Genomic DNA, 13,644 nt, shown 5'->3' on the forward strand with positions numbered 1-13,644 from the left:
GTTTCTAGACCATAAAATTAGGGGGACAACAGTTAAGTGTGCAGGGCTAAAGGTGTGGGATGGTCTCGTCTTCTATAACCTATTCCCACATTTAGTTTTTCTACCCCCCCCTCCCCCTGTCTGCTCTACATAGGGCACCAGATATGTCAGAGGCATCTTGCAAACGCAGGGAGACTGGTCTGGGGGTGCTACAGTAACAAATGAGGTTGCATTTTGGTGTAGTTACATTTACAAATGCTCTGCAGATCCTACATTGGACTGATTGGTTATAACTAGACTTGTGTAGGTGATCATATGATTGGTTATAACAAGACTTATTTAGGTGATCATATGATTGGTTCTAACTAGACTTATTTAGGTGATCATATGATTGGTTATAACTAGACATATTTAGGTGATCATATGATTGGTTATAACAAGACTTATGTAGGTGATCATATGATTGGTTATAACTAGACTTATTTAGGTGATCATATGATTGGTTATAACTAGACTTATTTAGGGGATCATATGATTGGTTATAACTAGACTTATTTAGGTGATCATATGATTGGTTATAACTAGACTTATTTAGGTGATCATATGATTGGTTATAACAAGACTTATGTAGGTGATCATACGATAGGTTATAACTAGACTTATTTAGGTGATCATATGATTGGTTATAACTAGACTTATGTTGGTGATCATATGATTGGTTATAATTAGACTTATTTAGGTGATCATATGATTGGTTATAACTAGACTTATTTAGGTGATCATATGATTGGTTATAACTAGACTTATTTAGGTGATCATATGATTGGTTATAACTAGACTTATTTAGGTGATCATATGATTGGTTATAACTAGACTTATGTCGGTGATCATATGATTGGTTATGACTAGACTTATTTAGGTGACCATATGATTGGTTATAACTAGACTTATTTAGGTGATCATATGATTGGTTATAACAAGACTTATGTAGGTGATCATATGATTGGTTATAACTAGACTTATCTCGGTGATCATGATTGGTTATGACTAGACTTATTTAGGTGACCATATGATTGGTTATAACTAGACTTATTTAGGTGATCATATGATTGGTTATAACAAGACTTATGTAGGTCATCATATGATTGGTTCTAACTAGACTTATTTAGGTGATCATATGATTGGTTCTAACTAGACTTATTTAGATGATCATATGATTGGTTATAACAAGACTTATGTAGGTGATCATATGATTGGTTATAACTAGACTTATTTAGGTGATCATATGATTGGTTCTAACTAGACTTATTTAGGTGATCATATGATTGGTTATAACTAGACTTATTTAGGTGATCATATGATTGGTTATAACTAGACGTATTTAGGTGATCATATGATTGGTTATAACAAGACTTATGTAGGTGATCATACGATAGGTTATAACTAGACTTATTTAGGTGATCATATGATTGGTTATAACTAGACTTATTTAGGTGATCATATGATTGGTTATAACTAGACTTATTTAGGTGATCATATGATTGGTTATAACTAGACTTATTTAGGTGATCATATGATTGGTTATAACTAGACTTATTTAGGTGATCATATGATTGGTTATAACAAGACTTATGTAGGAGATCATATGATTGGTTATAACTAGACTTATGTCGGTGATCATATGATTGGTTATGACTAGACTTATTTAGGTGACCATATGATTGGTTATAACTAGACTTATTTAGGTGATCATATGATTGGTTATAACAAGACGTATGTAGGTGATCATATGATTGGTTATAACTAGACTTATGCCGGTGATCATATGATTGGTTATGACTAGACTTATTTAGGTGACCATATGATTGGTTATAACTAGACTTATTTAGGTGATCATATGATTGGTTATAAAAAGACTTATGTAGGTGATCATATGATTGGTTATAACTAGACTTATGTCGGTGATCATATGATTGGTTATGACTAGACTTATTTTGGTGACCATATGATTGGTTATAACTAGACTTATTTAGGTGATCATATGATTGGTTATAACAAGACTTATGTAGGTGATCATATGATTGGTTATAACTAGACTTATGTCGGTGATCATATGATTGGTTATGACTAGACTTATTTAGGTGACCATATGATTGGTTATAACTAGACTTATTTAGGTGATCATATGATTGGTTATAACTAGACTTATTTAGGTGATCATATGATTGGTTATAACTAGAATTATGTCGGTGATCATCTGATTGGTTATAACAAGACTTATGTAGGTGATCATATGATTGGTTATAACTAGACTTATGTTGGTGATCATATGATTGGTTATGACTAGACTTATTTAGGTGACCATATGATTGGTTATAACTAGACTTATTTAGGTGACCATATGATTGGTTATAACTAAACTTATTTAGGTGATCATATGATTGGTTATAACTAGACTTATGTAGGTGATCATATGATTGGCTATAACTAGACTTATGTTGGTGATCATATGATTGGTTATAACTAGACTTATGTTGGTGATTGTGTGATTGGTTATAACTAGACTTATGTAGGTGATCATATGATTGGTTATAACTAGACTTATTTAGGTGGTCATATGATTGGTTATAACTAGACTTATGTAGGTGATCATATGATTGGTTATAACTAGACTTATTTAGGTGATCATATGATTGGTTATAACTAGACTTATGTAGGTGATCATATGATTGGTTATAACTAGACTTATTTAGGTGGTCATATGATTGGTTATAACTAGACTTATGTAGGTGATCATATGATTGGTTATAACTAGACTTATTTAGGTGATCATATGATTGGTTATAACTAGACTTATGTAGGTGATCATATGATTGACTATAACTAGACTTATGTTGGTGATCATATGATTGGTTATAACTAGACTTATGTCGGTGATTGTGTGATTGGTTGTAACTAGACTTATTTAGATGATCATATGATTGGTAATAACTAGACTTATGTAGGTGATCATATGATTGGTTATAACTAGACCTATGTTGGTGATCATATGATTGGTTATAACTAGACTTATGTAGGTGATCATATGATTGGTTATAACTAGACTTATGTAGGTGATCATATGATTCGCTATAACTAGACTTATGTTGGTGATCATATGATTGGTTATAACTAGACTTATGTCAGTGATCATATGATTGGTTATAACTAGACTTATTTAGGTGATCATATGATTGGTAATAACTAGACTTATTTAGGTGACCATATAATTGGTTATAACTAGACTTATTTAGGTGACCATATGATTGGTTATAACTAGACTTATTTAGGTGATCATATGATTGGTTATAACTAGAATTATGTCGGTGATCGTATGATTGGTTGTAACTAGACTTATTTAGGTGATCATATGATTGGTAGTAACTAGACTTATGTAGGTGATCATATGATTGGTTATAACTAGAGTTATATGGGTGATCATATGATTGGTTATAACTAGACTTATGTAGGTGATCATATGATTGGTTATAACTAGACTTATGTAGGTGATCATATGATTGGTTATAACTAGACTTATGTAGGTGATCATATTATTGGTTATAACTAGACTTATTTAGGTGATCATATGATTGGTTATAACTAGAATTATTTAGGTGATCATATGATTGGTTATAACTAGACTTATGTAGGTGATCATATGATTGGTTATAACTAGACTTATGTAGGTGATCATATGATTGGTTATAACTAGACTTATTTAGGTCATAATGTGATTGGTTATAACTAGACTTACGTAGGTGATCATATGATTCGTTAAAACTAGACTTATTTAGGTCATCATGTGATTGGTTATAACTAGACTTATTTAGGTGATCATATGATTGGTTATAACTAGACTTATTTAGGTGATCATATGATTGGTTATAACTAGACTTATTTAGGTGATCATATGATTGGTTATAACTAGACTTATTTAGGTGATCATACATCATAACAATATAACTTCATAAACCAAAAAATAAAAGTGATTATTAAGCAGTACATCATATAAGTAAAAAATCCATTCAGATGAGACTTGGTCAGTGCTGTCTTCATTACTTGTCATCTTGTATATTGTTGTCCATGATGTTTCAGGCTACTTGTGTAACTGTGGGCCTTAAAGGGACATTTTGGTGCAAACATTACTTGTTCTAATTCCTTAAAGCATGTAATTATAGAACGAATGACACTGCAATGCATATATATCGGTAGTCAAACAGCTGGGTTGTGCAACCGCCTCTGCTTATTGACTCACCGGTTGTATCTGCTCAAACCAGCAGTTCTCTGCAGCTCTCAAGCAATACTTTAATTTCGTGTCTAACCTCTTTGGAGTTTAACCACATAGCATTGCAGGTTTGCTAGTGCCATATTTACATGTTCTAACAAATTAAACCTTGTAATATTTGCTTATAATGTCCCTTTGAGTGCTAAGCTGGATTTAATATTTTTCTGATTTTTACTATTTTTAACAAAAAAAGTTTTGATTTTTTCCCCCCTCCAGATCCCCAAGACTCATACCATTGGAAAGGTTAGGCGATTACCTTTCCAATGGTGGGTCTTGGGGGTCTGTAGCTGCTCAGATCCCTGAGATACAGGTTTCTAAGCAGCATGCCCCCTTTCCCTATACTTTGTATTGTCAATTTTAAATAAAGTTGTGCGGTGACGTCATCACGTCATTACGCATGACGTCACCGCACGTAACGGGAAGCCCCGGCGATGCCTGTCACTATGCAGGCCTGATCGCCAGGGTAGGAGCGGGTGGGAGCCCCCAGATCACCAAAAAGGTAGTTGAGTGCTAGCGACGGCTCTGAGCCGTCGTTAGCACTCAAGGGGTTAAACACTTTGAGATGGTAATAGAAAATGATAAATCTATATAAAAAAACTATATTATATACATTATTTATTTTGTCTCCTTTTCCTGTAATCCTGTTAGAAATAGAAGTGCAGAACACTGTTCTAATCCACAAAGCCTTTGGCTGCACACTATAGTGACCTATTTATAACTGTCCCTAATTGGCCACAGCAGAGAAGATAACCTAAGTTATAACATGGCAGATCCTATTGTTTTATAGACACTAAAACTTTACACCTAATTTGTCAATATTATAATAGATAACGAAACTTTAAAAAATACATCTACAATGTCATTCTCAGACTAATCTTTTCTTTAAATGCATCATTCTATCTAGCATTTGTTTAGTGTTTAATGTCCCTTTAAGTAATTGAATGTTGGTTATAGCTGAATTTGACTATACAGCTGATATAGACAGATCCACAATTTGATTGTTGGCTTCTTTATTCTTTCTATGTCTGTGATGGTTCAAACTTGACTGTGAAAAAAAAAAAAAGGTTAATCTTTTCAGATAGATGCACTTTTTACAAAAATATGCAATAGTGTTGATCACTGCATAGACAATTTTTGTTGTTACTACAATTTGTTAAGTTTATTTTCACATCAAGCTTGGCTAGCCCTAAAATGAAGAGACAAACAATACAATATAATACAAACAATACAATATGTGTATAAAACACAAGTACATGTAAATGGCACAAAACATTAACCCCTTATGAAGGCCACTGCCTCGGTCTCCTTCCACCCGATTACCAGCAAACTGTACAACGTAGCTACTCCTCCTTAGGGTCAAACTTAGGAAACTTTAAACGCTCAGGGTCTAAACCTTCTGGGTCTGCTAGTAAAGGAGATAAATCCGCAATGGTATAATGACATCACAGTTACCTCTGGAAATGAATGGAAAATACAGAGGGAGGTGAAGGGAAATATAAATCTTTTATTGCAGCCATGGTCTCACTGGAAACTTCCACTGACAGCAAGACGAGGTTGTGAAATTGTTAAATAAAACGTTTGTTTAAAAGTTTCAAACGCTCTACACATTTCTGCTAAAATAAAGCCTTTTCAAGAGCATATAATAACATTAAAGGGACACTAAACCCACATTTTTTTTGAGAGCCTGTTATTTTAAGCAACTTTCTTAATTTATTTCTATTATGAATTTTTCTTTGTTTTCTTGGTATTTTTATTTGAAAAGCCGGCCCTCGTCTTGCTGCTGTCAGTGGAAGTTTCCAGTGAGACCATCGCTGCAATAAAAGATTTATATTTCCCTTCACCTCCCTCTGTATTTTCCATTAATTTCCAGAGGTAACTGTGATGTCATTATACCATTGCGGCTCTATCTCCTTTACTAGCGGACCCAGAAGGTTTAGACCCTGAGCGACTGAAGTTTCCTAATTTTGACCCTAAGAAGGAGGAGCTATGTTGTCTGTCTACTGCAGTAACAAGCCCGCATGGTTTCCTTCAAATACGGCAAATGGTAGGAAGCGCAGTTTGGCCATTAAATTAAATTGCAGCAAACGAGTTGATAATCTATTTAAAAAGTTTTCACTTTTTTCTTGCATGTTAATTTATTGCAACACCACACAAAAGGTTTTGTAATTACAAGTTTAGTAATTTTACAAGGATCTTTGTGCTCAGCCTTGTATCTCTGTATCACGTGATTTGGTTTATTACATTAATTGGTTAAAACGTTTAACCAAAGACTTGATTGATGCATGTGACTAAATCAGCACAACCTCTACTTATAACAGGAAGTGCTAATTAGTGTGCTAGCCAAATTTATCTTGATATTACAGGTTGTTAACCGCGTGCTCAATACAAATGATAAATCTCTTTAATGTCACTTTTTAAAGGTTGTTGTAAACTGTTACCGTGAGCAGTGACAGTCCCTACCAGCACTATGTCCCTAACCCTGCCACATTAACCTCCTGTGTATTTAACCCATAAACTGCCATATCCCCTACAGCTATTTACCTCTAAAGTGACATAACCCTCATCGTAATCCATTAACCCATTAAAGTCAGATCTCAACAAAATAAACCCCCCTAACTGCTGAGATTAACTAATACTATTAACCCTTCCAACCACCATCACGCTCATTGTCAGCACTACAATTCTACCTAAATCCACAGCATTAAACATCTAAACTATTATAACCCCAATGTTATAAACTGCTAAACAATAATAACCCCCATTTAACCCAAATAACCACCCGATTCCCCACTACCATTAACTCGCTAATCACTATACCGCCCATGCAATAAAACCCCTTCTGCTATAGCCCCCTAACCACCAGGATCCCACCATAGCCCAAAGCTCTAAGACACCCCCACAAGAAAGCGTACTGTGGAATGCTTAGACTGGGCCTTTGCAGAGATTAATAAATAAAGAAAATATCCTGAATATAGCAGCAAACGAATATAAAATATATTTATAGTTTTAGATTTCCCATTGGGATCAGATTTAGCATCTTTCTGTTCTCAGCATTTCATGGTTTACAATAATAGACTTAGTTATGGGTTAATTTTTGGCTGATTGTAAATGGGAAGTTAAGAAGGAACATCAAAGACAGAACTTCAAAATGCAACACAATCTCCAGTGAAATACACTACAAAGTAGTAGAACATCATGTATCTGATCTGAGGTTTGATGTAGGTATATGGCTGACAGGGGCTACAAGGTTGTATATCTTATCTAAGGGCTGATATGGGCATATGACTGACAGGGGCTACAGGGCTGTATATCTTACCTAAGGGCTGATATGGGCATATGGCTTACAGGGGCTACAGGGCTGTATATCTTATCTAAGGGCTAATAAGGGCATATGGCTGACAGGGGCTACAGGGCTGTATATCTGACCTAAGTACTTATATTGGCATATAGCTGACAGGGGCTACTGGGCTGTATATCTGATCTAAGGGTTGACATGGGCATATAGCTGACAGGGGCTACTGGGCTGTATATCTGATCTAAGGGTTGATATGGGCATATGGCTGACAGGGGTTACAGGGCTGTATATCTGATCTATGGGCTGATATGGGCATATGGCTGAGAGGGGCTACTGGGCTGTATATCTTATCTAAGAGTTGATATGGGCATATGGCTGACAGGGGCTGCTGAGCTGTATATCTGATCTAAGGGTTGATATGGGCATATGGCTGACAGGGGCTACTGGGCTGTATAGCTGATCTAAGGGTTGATATGGGCATATGGCTGACAGGGGTTACAGGGCTGTATATCTGATCTATGGGCTGATATGGGCATAGGGCTTAGGGGGGCTACTGGGCTGTATATCTTATCTATGGGCTGATATGGGCATATGGCCGACAGGGGCTACTGGGCTGTATATCTTATCTATTGGCTGATATGGGAATATGACTGACAGGGGGTACAGGGATGTATATATGATCTAAGTACTTATATGGGCATATAGCTGACAGGGGCTAGTGAGCTGTATATCTGATCTAAGGGTTGGTATGGGCATATGGCTTACAGGGGTTACATGGCTGTATATCTGATCTATGGGCTGATATGGGCATATGGCTGACAGGGGCTACTGGGCTGTATATCTTATCTATTGGCTGATATGGGAATATGACTGACAGGGGCTACAGGGCTGTATATATGATCTAAGTACTTATATGGGCATATAGCTGACAGGGACTAGTGAGCTGTATATCTGATCTAAGAGTTGATATGGGCATATGGCTGACAGGGGCTGCTGAGCTGTATATCTGATCTAAGGGTTGATATGGGCATATGGCTTACAGGGGTTACAGGGCTGTATACCTGATCTATGGGCTGATATGGGCATATGGCTGACAGGGGCTACTGGGCTGTATATCTTATCTATGGGCTGATATGGGCATATGGCTGACAGGGGCTACTGGGCTGTATATCTGATTTAAGGGTTGATATGAGCATATTAATGACAGGGGCTACAGGGCTATATATCTTATATATGGGCTGATATGGGCATATGGCTAAAAGGGGCCACAGGGCTGTATATCTTATCTAAGGGCTGATATGGGCATATGGCTGACAGGGGCTACAGGGCTGTATATCTTATCTATGGGCTGATATGGGCATATGGCTTACAGGGGCTACAGGGCTGTATATCTTATCTAAGGGCTTATATGGGCATATGGCTGACCAGGGCTACAGGGCTGTATATCTTATATAAGGGCTGATATGGGCATATGGCTGACCAGGGCTAGCCTACTGGGCTGTGTATCTGATCTAAGTGCTGATATGGGCATATGGCTGACAGGTGCTACTGGGCTGCATATCTGATCTAAGGGTTTATATGGGTATATTGCTGACAGGTGCTACAGGGCTGTATATCTTATATATAGGCTGATATGGGCATATGGCTGACAAGGGCTACAGGGCTGTATATGTGATCTAAGGGCTGATATGGGCATATGGCTGACCAGGGTTAGCCTACTGGGCTGCATATCTGATCTAAGTGCTGATATGGGCATATGGCTGACAGGTGCTACTGGGCTGCATATCTGATCTAAGGGTTTATATGGGTATATTGCTGACAGGGGCTACAGGACTGTATATCTTATATATAGGCTGATATGGGCATATGGCTGACAAGGGCTACAGGGCTGTATATATGATCTAAGGGCTGATATGGGCATATGGCTGACAGGGGCTACAGGGCTGTATATCTGATCAAAGGTTTGAAATGGACATATGGCTGACAGGGGATACAGGGCTGTATATTTGATCTATGGGCTGATATGGGCATATGGCTGACAGGGGCTACTGGGCTGTATATCTTATTTATGGGCTGATATGGGCATATGGCTGACAGGGGCTACTGGGCTGTATATATGATCTAAGGGTTGATATGGGCATATGGCTGACAGGGGCTACTGGGCTTTATATCTGATCTAAGAGCTGATATGGGCATATGGCTGACAGTGACTACAGGGCTGTATATCTGATCTGAGGCCTAATGTGGGCAACAATCTGATCTTTGGTCTCATATTGGCATAAAGATGTCAGGGGCTTCAGGGAGTGGAGTCTGATCTGAGGTGTGATATGGAGAAATAGCTGATAGGGTTACATATCATCACCTAATATTTTCCCTTTATTACTATTTCAGTAGATAAAAGCTGCCACCCCTTTATGTGGGCATAGCTCTGGGTTTAAACCCTACAGTGTGACAACTAAAGAATGCATAAATACACTAAGACAATAAATGATTAATTCACACAAAAAGTATAGTTGTACTCATTATATTTCTGCTGAAGAAGGTGGCAGATCTGCTGTTTGTCTCACCTCAGACTTTATGACTTGTTACCACGGCAGCGCCCTTCCTTGCAGTTATATAGTAATTTCTCCTTGGTAGAACTCCTCAGCTGCAGGAGATACAGAGAGGAAAACATACAATTAACAAGAGTTCCTTATAGCATATTTTGATGCCAAATAAATAAATGCCAAATAAATCACGCAAATCTCACTTGCTACCTATGTTGTCATTATATTATTTTGCCCTTCCACCTACAAATATTTCTGTGGGTGCACGTGCACAGCCATATATATCTCACCATCACTGTCAGTTACTACCCAGTCACACCAGCTTATCAAACACACTGGGGCCTATCAAGCTCCGAATGGAGAAACAGCAGTTATGAAGCAGCGGTCTGCCTGCTCTGAGCAGGCGGACAGACATCGCCGGAATTGAACGCGATCAAGTACGATCGGGTTGATTGACACCCCCTGCTGGCGGCCGATTGGCCGCAAATCTGCAGGGGGTGGCATTGCACCAGCAGCTCACAAGAGCTGCTGGTGCAATGCTGAATACGGAGAGCGTATTGCTCTCCGCATTCAGCGAGGTCTGTCGGACCTTATCCGCACTGTCAGATCAGGTCCGACATACCTTTGATAAATATCCCCCACTGTCTTTTAGTTCACCAACGCTATTCCCTACTAATAAAACATAGCCTTTATTTATAAATTAAAATCATTAAACGAAGGTAACATCACATCTAACACCCTGCTGCTCACATACCACCCTCCCACTGGGTAAGGTTACATAGTACTGAAAAAAGCATAAATAAAGGCTATGTTTTATCAGTAGGGAATAGGCTGTAAGCACCCATACTTTCTCTTTTTTGTGTAATTTAATTGTTATTTTTTGGGGATTAGCACCGTATCTCATAGAAATATTTTTATTTGATTCGTTTTTCCAACTCTTTTGGATTGTAGTGCCGGTTTGACCTTATTTGTTAATTCAATGTCTTTGTGGACCACTAATACCCTATATCTTGTATAGAGATAATTCCACATCATCTAATGGACTTTTTGTGTACAGGATTTAAACATTTTTTTACACAGTGGACTCGATAAAAATACATTTTGCCTGTTTTATTTCTATACAGCTCTCACAGGTTTTTTTTCAGTACATGCACATGCTCAATTTGTCACTCCGCGCCGCTCTAGCCATTGCTAGGGGCACGGCGTCTCCTTCCCTGCTAGTTGCCAGAGGCAGTGTCGGCTCCGGGTGTGTGTGGCACTGACGTCATCGCCGCATGCTCCGGATGCCGGTCTGAGCTCAGTGGCGCGAATCTGCGCCTATTTAAATGCTCAAAGAACAATCTGTCACTGCCCAAGTATTGGTGTTACTTTGTGTGCTCCTGGGTGTGACAGATCATTCTTTCTTGTGCCTGATAATTGTTGCTGAACCTACCTGTCTGACTACTCTACCTGCCTTAACCCTTAAACTGCTGGATTGATCTGTTGCCAAACCCTACCTGCCTGACCATTCTAGTGGTTTATCCTTGGACTGCTTTACTGTTGCCAAACCCTGCCTGCCTGACCAGTCTAGTGGTTTATCCTTGGACTGCTTTTAATGTTGCCTATCCCTGCCTGCCTGACCATTCTAGTGGTTCATCCTTGGACTGCTCTGCTGTTGCCACTGGGGACTGTCCTGCTTGTGGTGAGTGCCGCCTTCCTCATCTCACTAACTTTCTCTGCTCTGGGATATTCCCTATCATTCCGGCTCAACGCCGGGATAACAAGACTACTGGCTGAGTGTGGTCTGATAGAGGAGTATCCCACGAGTGTTACATTATACTTGGGCCATGCAGCCAGATGAGGTGGCATGAGCTTTTTATCTTCAGGGACAGATGTTGGGAACCAGGGCCGCCATCAGGGGGTGACAGGGGTGACTCCTGTCTGGGGCCCAATTGGTAGCCACCAGTGGGTACTACAGCAGAGTGCTAATTGAGCATGGGAAATGTTATTACAAGGAGTAAAGTATTAGCATTTGAGAGGATTTCTGAGTGTGCACTAAACCACTATGCACAGTGTGAGACAGACTGGCACTTTGTTTGTAGAGTGTGTGCCTGAGTCAGGCGGCTGATCACTTTCATTTGCAGAGGAGGTAGGAATTACTTAGCAAATGTTTTTTATTTCTTTGTGCAATTTAAGATTGTAACTTCAGTGTGGTAGTAGTTGTATGGTGGGGCCAGGGGTCCATAAAAACAATTTTTTTTAGCAGCAGTGTATTTATGATTATTTGACAATGCTGTAGAAATTCTATATTTAAAACCATACAGAAATGTTTCCTCCTCAATACACAAATGATATATATTACATTACAGTTTACTGCCCCTTTATGCAAGGACTTTCCAGATACAAGGAGGCATTTTATCTAAGATTTTTACATCTGCATAAAATGTTATACTCTCAGACTAAGATTGCTCAGTGTTGGAAATGAGACAGGTTAACTTAAATTGTTCAGTTTACTCTACAGCTGACTTAATTTTGAAATGCATTGCATACCAACAAGCTTAAATCCTGCATTTAACCAGATCTAATGGTATGAGTACCACAGCTTATGGTTCCACCAAGACCATATAGAGTACAGCATTTTCAAAATCCACAAGTATAGCTGACAGATGGAAACATTTGTACACTATATTTGAAGTGGTGCTCTTGGTTGGGGAAAATGGGGAAAATATCAAACAAACATATGTCAACCTTTTAAAAGTACTTTTCTTCATCTAGCCATCTACCAAGATCATTAATGTACAATTTTGAATTCGAAGAATTATTTTTATTTGCACATTTACAAATATGATTCTTTAAAAAGTGATCTCTTAATTTCTGCATTTTTTTTTATCATGCATGTCACACACTGTTAATTTAGGGGATGCAAGGTGCATAAATGTTTCCTCCTGTGAGTGTTTCTGTGGGTGTCTGTGTTTATGTCTTTGTGCTTTGGTTTGTGTCTCTATGAGTGTGTGTGTATGTATTTTTTTTCTGTAGGTCTCTCTGTGAGGGTGGGTGTGTATGTCTTTGTGCATTTTCTGTGGATGTCTGTGAGGGTGTGTGCATATGTCTTTGAGCTTTTTCTATGGGTGTCTCTGTGAGGGTGGGCGTGTTTTTGTCTTTGTGTATTTTCTCAGGATGCCTCTGTGAGGGTGGGTGTGTATGTCTGTGTTTTCTGTGGATGTCTCTGTGAGGGTGTATGTGTGTGTATGTATGTCTGTGTTTTCTGTGGATGTCTCTGTGAGGGTGTGTATTTTCTGTGGGTGTCTCTGTGAGGGTGTGTGTGTATGTATGTCTGTGTTTTCTGTGGATGTCTCTGTGAGGGTGTGTATTTTCTGTGGATGTCTCTGTGAGGGTGTGTATTTTCTGTGGGTGTCTCTGTGAGGGTGTGTATTTTCTGTGGGTGTCTCTGTGAGGGTGTGTGTGTATGTCTGTGTTTTCTGTGGGTGTCTCTGTGAGGGTGTGTGTGTGTGTGTGTATGT

At 38.5% G+C, this 13,644-nt stretch overlaps 1 protein-coding gene across 2 annotated transcripts in view; it reads right to left on the minus strand.

Annotated features, from left to right (window-relative positions):
• Positions 1 to 4,905: 4,905 nt before the first annotated feature.
• The window catches only part of LOC128660069 (uncharacterized), a 197,112-nt gene continuing 188,373 nt past the window's right edge, over positions 4,906 to 13,644 (minus strand). For both annotated transcript variants that reach the window (XM_053713677.1, XM_053713676.1), the window contains 2 exons: positions 10,166 to 10,245; positions 4,906 to 5,348 (listed from right to left, as the gene is read on the minus strand). In XM_053713677.1, coding sequence (XP_053569652.1) covers positions 10,174 to 10,245 — 72 coding nt within the window. In that variant the 3' untranslated portion in view covers positions 4,906 to 5,348; positions 10,166 to 10,173. The remainder of the gene's footprint in view (positions 5,349 to 10,165; positions 10,246 to 13,644) is intronic.

This window comes from Bombina bombina, chromosome 5 (genome assembly GCF_027579735.1).
Source record: "Bombina bombina isolate aBomBom1 chromosome 5, aBomBom1.pri, whole genome shotgun sequence".
Taxonomy (NCBI): Eukaryota; Metazoa; Chordata; class Amphibia; order Anura; family Bombinatoridae; genus Bombina; species Bombina bombina.